We start from the raw sequence: 7,889 nt of genomic DNA on the forward strand, positions 1-7,889 counted from the left end.
TAACAGTTAGCTACCTACGGTTTTTGTCTTCTGATTGATGATGATCCTCTCTCCAGACGCACTCCATTCAGCAGAATTGAATTTGTCAAGAGTTCTGAAATCATTCTCAGGTGGGAAATGTCTCTCGTTTCACATTGCTCCATCAGAAGTGAGACCTTTCTCCCTGACTTGCCACTGCCACCTGTTCACTCTTAAACTCTCAGCACCAAGCCACTTCTCTCTCTCTCTCTCTCTCACTCCTCTATTTCATCTCTTCACCATTCTTTTTATTCTTTCTCTCCCCTTCTCTCATAAAAATTACATTTCATCAGCTAAAAAGACCTTTCCCCTCTCCTACCATAAAGGGATTCGTCAGAAGTCTAATGTTATTCATTTCTGCCACCAGATATTTAATCAACCCTGCCTCCCTCACTGGCTGTAAACATATGCCTCTGACTCAAACTGAACAGGGGTCATCTTTCATTGTCACACAGGCCTGAAATGCAATTCCAAATACCACTTTGGATTAGTAAAAAAAAGGTAAAATCTCCAGTGGAACTTACTTGCCCAGTTCCTCAAACATCTGGAATTCCTCAGTGAAGCGGGTGCAGGTAATGGTGGCCATGCTGGATCTGAGGTGGTGGGTTTCAGGTGGTCCTTGCCTTTAGTCAAATGTTTTGTGGAAGATGGTTGGAAGCCTTGATGAGAGCCAAGCGTCTCTATCACCTTCCTGATCTACCGAGTGGAAGTGAATGGGGGATGCTGGCTGACAGGTTCGCTCCAGCATTTCACCCGCCCGCTTCACTTGGTTCCTCCAATCGCAGCTCTGCCTGCACTCCTGAATACACAGCCCCATTGTCATGGCAACTGCATCCCCATCCTCTCCAAGTGCACACTTCACAGACAGACAGGCAGGAGAGGAGGCAGCTACACACGCTGGCGTTCAAACAGCGCACACATATGGAAAAGGACATAAATGAGCACAAACGCATATAAACACATGTGCATACACACAAATACTTACCAAACTGTAATATTTAACGCAGTCAACAATTCCATATACAGCCATTTCAATCCACCAACGTACCTAGTCAAGCCCCAAAGATATTAAGATATCAATAATTCACTTTATTATGGAATAATGTATCTTTCTATTGCTTCAGCTTGAATATATATCCCCCTGGTGTACAATCATGAAAATAATGGCAACGCTTGGAAGAAACGCTATGACCCAACAATGAATGAGGATAAGACAGAACAGAGGAATGTTCGACAACGCTTAGTTATAGCCTACAGGTTAATGTATTACACACCATGGCCAAGTGACCAGACCCTAGTCTAGTGCAAACCATGTCACATATAGAAAGAAGAAAGGGAAAATAATTATCCACGAGGAAGATACCTTAAGTACTGCATTTGTCATTGATGATTCCTTCATAACCCCATTTGTCAATCACAACCCATTGAGCCACTAAAGCATTAAGGCCACTGTGAACCTGCAGACCCCCATAGGGAACAGATTAAAAACAAAGTACCCCCCCCCCCCTCTTCCGTCCAGTGGCTCAGATGGTAGGGCATGATGCTTGCAATGCCAGGGTTGTGGATTCAACTCCCATGGGGGACCAGTATGAAAAATTTATGCACTCTACTGTAAGGGGGGGGGGGGATACAACAACAAGGTTCCACCCTAGTCCCCTCCTCTAACTCCAGCAGATGACCCGGCCCAGGGCTTTGTGAGTGAATCACTTCTGTTACAGGTCACGCGTAAACCACACAGCTTTGTTCCTGCTGCTGCCTTCTGTTGTTCTGCCTGGAGTGAAAGCATTTCTGTCAAGCATGGACAAGGTTGAGCATTCACAGTCTGCTGGGTGGGAGAACATCTCCTCAGAAAGCAGGGGATGAGAAGGAAGGAGGGGAGAGCATGATGAGAAAATGATTCCCATTATCTTCTCCCTGGATAAGAGGAGAATAAGAGGAGATTCAGTGAATGCAGGGATTGCAAGAATGATTGTCACATTGAGAGAGAGAGAGAGAGAGAGAGAGAGAGAGAGAGAGAGAGAATAACTTGTAGGAGAAGAGAGATAGGCCTTCTTTCCAAATACATTTCCATTGGAGTAAATTAGCAGATGCTCTTATCTAGAGAGACGCCTATAAGTGCCTTCATGTGTGGGAGCTTAAACAACCGCATAATGTGAGCATCATTAGTAAAACGCTCTGTCTCAATAATTAACATGGTGGAATACAGGCTCATGCTGTACAATCTCAACCTTCAACCGGTACAATCTCAACCTTCAACCGGTACAATCTCAACCTTCAACCATATGGGGCTGTATTACACCATGTTAATTATTGAGACAGAGCGTTTTACTGTGTATTCGTACCCCTTGACTTATTCCACATTTTGTTGTGTTACAGCCTGAATTCAAAAAGGATAATATACATTTTTTCTCACCCATCAACAAACACTCTATCCAGTAATGACAAAGTGAAAACATGTTTTTAGAAATGTTTGCTAATTTATTGAAAATGAAATACAGAAATATCTCATTTACATAAGTATTCACACCTCTTCAATGCATGTTAGAATCAGGTTTGGCAACAATTACAGCTGTGAGACTTTCTGGGTAAGTCTTTTAAGAGCTTTGCACAATATTTATTGTACAATATTTGCACATTATTGAACAATTATTTCCGCTCTGTCAAGTTGGTTGTTGAACATCGCTTAACAGCCACTTTCAAGTCTTGCCATGGATTTTCAAGACGATTTAAGTCAAAACTGTAACTAAGCCACTCAGGAACATTCAATGTTGTTTTGTTAAAGCAACTCCAGTGTAGATTTGGCCTTGTGTGTTAGGTTATTGTCCTGCTGAAAGGTGCATTTGTTTCCCAGTGCCTGGTGGATGTAACACCCTGATCTGTTTCCCCTGTCTTGTGCTTGTGTCCACCCCCCACCACGTGTCTCCTATTTTCCCTGTTATCCCCTGTGTATTTACCTGCGTATTCTGTCTGTCTGTTGCCAGTTCGTCTTGTCTCGTCAAGTCGTCCCAGAAAGTTTTTCCTTGTGTTACCAGTTCTCAAGTTTTCTAGTCTTCCGGTTCCGACCTTTCTGCCTGTCTGTTCTCAGCCACACTCGCTTGTCCACGGTTCCTGCCTTGCCTCCGAAGAACCCTGGAAGTCCCCGATGTCTGCATTCCAGAGAGAATCCAAAATCACCCGAGTACCCTCAGGGATCATCTGGGACTGGTGACTCATCTCCTCCTGAGCCCATGCAACTGGGCGGGGCTAGATTGTCTCCTAGTGTACATTTACGCAGGCTGAGCTCCAACAGTTGCCTGTATTGTGGACATACAGGACATTACATAGCCACCTGTCCAGTAAAAGACCAGGCTTATCAGTAGGTACGGTTACACTGGTGGACCATACAGGGAGTCTCCAAACCCCCATTAGTCATACTCCTCTCCATGCTATCCTGCTGTGGGGTGACCGGTCAAAATCTCCCCGGGTGCTCATTGACTCTGGGGCTGATGAGAGCTTCATGGACGCTACCCTGGTATCTGATCTGGGTATCTCTACTCAACTCCTCTCCATTCCCATGGACGCAAGAGCTTTGGATGGATGCTCCATTGGCAGGGTCACTCACAGTACGGTTCCCATTAACCTGAGAGTGTCAGGTAATCACTGTGAGTCCTTACAGTTTCTATTAATTTCATCTCCTCATACACCTTTGGTTTTGAGATTTTCATGGCTCCAGAGGCACAACCTCCTGATCGACTGGGCTATAGATTCTATCCTGGGTTGGAGCCCGTTCTGCCACGCACATTGCCTTAAGGGGGTGCAGCCTGCCCTGTAACGTCCTTCTGCAGGCTTGGGGAAAGCCTCGGATCTTTCCGCTGTTCCCACCGAGTACCAGGACCTCCTGGAGGTTTTCAACAAGGCTTGCGCAACATCCCTTCCTCCCCATTGACCCTACGATTACGCTATTAACGTCCCCCCGGGCACCACACCACCATGGGGACCAGGACCATGGAGGTATGCATTGAGGACTCTCTAGCTGCGTCCTTCTGCCTCCACTGCCGGCGCAGGGTTTTTCTTTGTGGAAACGAAGGACAAAACCCTGCTCCCGTGTATCGACTACCTCAATGACATCCCTGTAAAAATCGTTACCTGCTACCACTCATCTCCTCATCTTTCGAGCCTCTCCAGGGGACAACCATCTTTTCGAAGTTTAACCTTCGGAACGCCTACCACCTGGTTTCGATACAGGAAGGAGATGAGTGGAAGACAGCCTTCAACACGGCTAGTGGACACTACGAGTACCTGGTTATACTGTTTGGTCTGACCAACACTCCCGCAGTGTTCCAGGCTCTGGTCAATGATGTGCTCCGTGACATGTTGAACCGGTTTGTGTTTGTCTATCTTGATGACATCCTTGTCTTTTCTCAGTCGGCTCAAGAGCATGTTCTCCATGTCCGACAAGTTCTCCAGCTCCTCCTGGAGAACCAGTTATTTGTTAAAGCGGAGAAATGTGAGTTCCATCGTTCTACTATCTCCTATCTTGGATACGTTATCGCTGCAGGGAACGTTCAGATGGATCCTGACAAGGTGAGAGCGGTGGCCCCAACCCACATCCAGAGTGCAGCTGCAACTTTTCCTGGGATTTGCTCATTTCTACCAACACTTTATTCGGGGCTACAACACGCTGGCCTCCCCCTCTCTGCACTCACCTCTCCCAAAGTTCCGTTCACGTGGTCCCCAGCTGCTGAACAGGCGTTTCTGGATCTGAAGCACTGTTTCACCACAGCCCCCATCCTAATCCATCTGGACCCGTCCCGTCAGTTTGTGGTGGAGGTTGGCGCCTCGGACATTGGAGTGGGTGCCGCCCTGTCCTAGTGTTCTGTCCAGGACCAAAAACTGCATCCCTGCGGTTTCCTCTCCCATCATCTCAAATCCACTGAGAGGAACTATGATGTGGAAAATCGGGGAATGGTCAAGATGGCGCTTGCGGTCAAGATGGTGCTGGAGGAGTTGTTGCACTGGCTTGAAGGGGCAGAACATCCATTCTTAATGTGGACCGAACATACGAATTTAGAATATCTCCGCACCGCCGAGTGCCTCAACTCAAGGCACGCTCGTTGGGCTCTGTTATTCACTTGATTCAATTTTACCATCGCTTACCACACCTGGGTCCAAGAATGTGAAGCCCGTATAGTTCCGTTACTACACCAGCTAACCCTGAGACCATCCTCCCTACCTCCTGTCTAGCAGCTACACTAGTCTGGGGTATTGAGAGCTGGGTTCGCGAAGGTGCAGCCGGATGTTTGTAACCGGATGTTCGTCCCAGATTCGTCCCGGTCACCGGTCCTGGAATGGGGCCATTCCTCTGAACTCACCTATCATCCCGGCTTCCGTCGGACCCTAGGTTTCATCCGCCAACGTTTGTGGTGGTCAGCCATGGTTACATAAGTCTCCGCATTCATCGCTGCCTGCACTGTGTGTGCACAGAACAAGACTCGACGACAAGCTCCAGCTGGCCGCCTTCAAACACTCCCTGTTCCTCATCGCCCCTTGTCCCATATTTCCCTGGACTTTGTCACTGGTCTCCCAACAACACCATCCTTACTGTAGTGGATAGATTTTCCAAAGCTGCACATTTCATTCCCCTTCCCAAGTTACCCTCAGCCAAGGAGACGGCCCAGCTTATGGTGCAGCACGTCTTCCGGATCCATGGACTTCTGGTCGACATGGTCTCTGAACGGGGTCCTCAGTTCTCATCCAGGTTTTGGAAGGCATTCTGCACCCTCATTGGGTCATCGGCCAGCCTGTCCTCTGAGGTTTCATCCACAGTCTAACGGACAATCGGAGCTGCCTCGTCTCTGCCAACCCCACCACCTGGAGCCAGCAACTTGTGTGGGGGGAGTACGCCCACAACTACCTTCCCTGCTTCCATGCTATCGGCCCGGACAGAGGGTATGGCTGTCCACCCGTGAGCTGCCCCTCCAGGTGGAGTCTCGACAACTTTTCCCCCATTTTATTGGTCCATTCCCCATCTCTAAAGTCCTTGGCCCCTCTGCTGTTCATCTTCTGTTGCCCTGTACCCTCATACATCCCACTTTCCATGTGTCTAGGATTAAACCTTTGTCTCACAGCCCTTTGTCTCCTTTTCCAGGATTTTGCCTGTGCTCAGCTCTATTCCGTTTGTTTTTTATCCTGAAAAACTCCCCAGTCCTTTAGGATTACAAGCATACCCATAACATGATGCAGCCACCACTATGCTTGCAAATATGGAGAGTGCTACTCAGTAATATGTTGTTTGTATTTGCCCCAAACATAACATTTCCAATATTACTTTAGTGCCTTGTTGCAAACATATTTTTAGCCTGTACAGTCTTCCACAAGGTTAGTATTGTGGAGTACCTGCAATGTTGTTGATCCATTTTCAGTATTCTCCTATCACAGCCATTATACTATGTAACTGTTTTAAAGTCACCATTGGCCTCATGGGGAAATGGGCAATTTCCTGAGCAATTTCCTTCCTCTCTGGCACCTAAGTTAGGTAGGACGCCTGTATCTTTGTAGTGACGGTGTATTGATACATCATCCAAAGTGTAATGAATAACTTCAACATGCTCAAAGGGATATTCTATGTCTGCTTTAAAAATGACCCATTTACCAGTAGGTGCCCTTCTTCGTGACGTATGGGAAATCCTCCCTGGCCTTTGTGGTTATGGGGCTTTAGAGATAATTGTATGTGTGGGGTAGTCATTAAAAAATCAAGGTAAACACTACTATTGTACTCAGAGTGAGTCCATGCAACTTATTATGTAACTTGTTAAGCACATTATTACTCCTGAACTTAGGCTATACAGTATATACAAAAGTCTGTGGACACCACTTCAAATTAGTGGATTTGGCTAGTTCAGCCACGCCATTGCTGACAGGTGTATAAAATCAAGCACACAGCCATGCAATCTCCATAGACAAACATTTGCAGTAGAATGGCCTTTCTGAAGAGCTTAGTGACTTTCAAAGTTGCATAGTCATAGGATGTCACCTTTCCAACAAGTCAGTTCATCAAATTTCTGCCCTGCTAGAGCTTCCCCTGTCAACTGTAAGTGCTGCTATTGTGAAGTGGAAACTTCTAGGAGCAACAACGACTCAGCCGTGAAGTGGTAGGCCATGTGCTGTTGAACTACCAAATTCAAAACTGTCAGCAACGTCAGCACAAGAACTCTTCATCGGGACCTTCATGAAAAGAGTTTCCATGGCTGGGCAGCTGCACACAAGCCTAAGATCAACATGCACAATGCCAAGCGTCGGCTGGAGTGGTGTAAAGTTTGCCGCCACTGGACTCTGGAGCAATGTTCTCTGGAGTGATAAATCCTGCTTCACCATCTGGCAGTCCGATGGACGAATCTGGGTTTGGCAGATGACAGGAGAACACTACCTGCCCCAATGCATAGTGCCAACTGTAAAGTTTGGTGGGGGAGGAATAATGGTCTGAGGTTATTTTTTACAGTGAAGGGAAATCTTACCGCTACGGCATATAATGACATTCTAGACGATCCTGTGCATCCAACTTTATGCCCCGTGCACAACGCGAGTCCATACAGAAATGTTTTTATGAGATTGGTGTGGAATAACTTGACTGACCTGCACAGAGCCCTGACCTCAACCCCATCAAACACCTTTGGGATTAATTGGAATGCTGACTGCGAGCCAGGCCTAATCGCACAATATCAGTGCCCGACCTCACTAATGCTGTTGTGGCTGAATGGGAAGCAAGTCCCTACAGCAATGTTCCAACATCTAGTAAAAAGCCTTTCCAGAAGAGTGGAGGCTGTTATAGCAGCAAATGGGGGACCAACTTCATATTAATGCCCATGATTTTGAAATTAGATGTTCGACGAGCA

General features: G+C 46.9%; 1 protein-coding gene across 2 annotated transcripts in view; it reads right to left on the bottom strand.

Annotated features, from left to right (window-relative positions):
- Positions 1–844, bottom strand: part of LOC115135460 (calcium/calmodulin-dependent protein kinase type II subunit alpha) — a 67,636-nt gene extending 66,792 nt beyond the window's left edge. The window contains exon 1 of one of the 2 annotated variants that reach the window (XM_029670164.2): positions 543–844. In XM_029670164.2, the coding sequence (XP_029526024.1) occupies positions 543–604 (62 nt within the window). In that variant the 5' untranslated portion in view covers positions 605–844. The remainder of the gene's footprint in view (positions 1–542) is intronic. The other variant, XM_065023493.1, reaches the window with a different exon arrangement.
- Between the last annotated feature and the right edge of the window lie 7,045 nt (positions 845–7,889).

The sequence above is a fragment of the Oncorhynchus nerka genome, linkage group LG10, assembly GCF_034236695.1.
Source record: "Oncorhynchus nerka isolate Pitt River linkage group LG10, Oner_Uvic_2.0, whole genome shotgun sequence".
NCBI lineage: Eukaryota > Metazoa > Chordata > Actinopteri > Salmoniformes > Salmonidae > Oncorhynchus > Oncorhynchus nerka.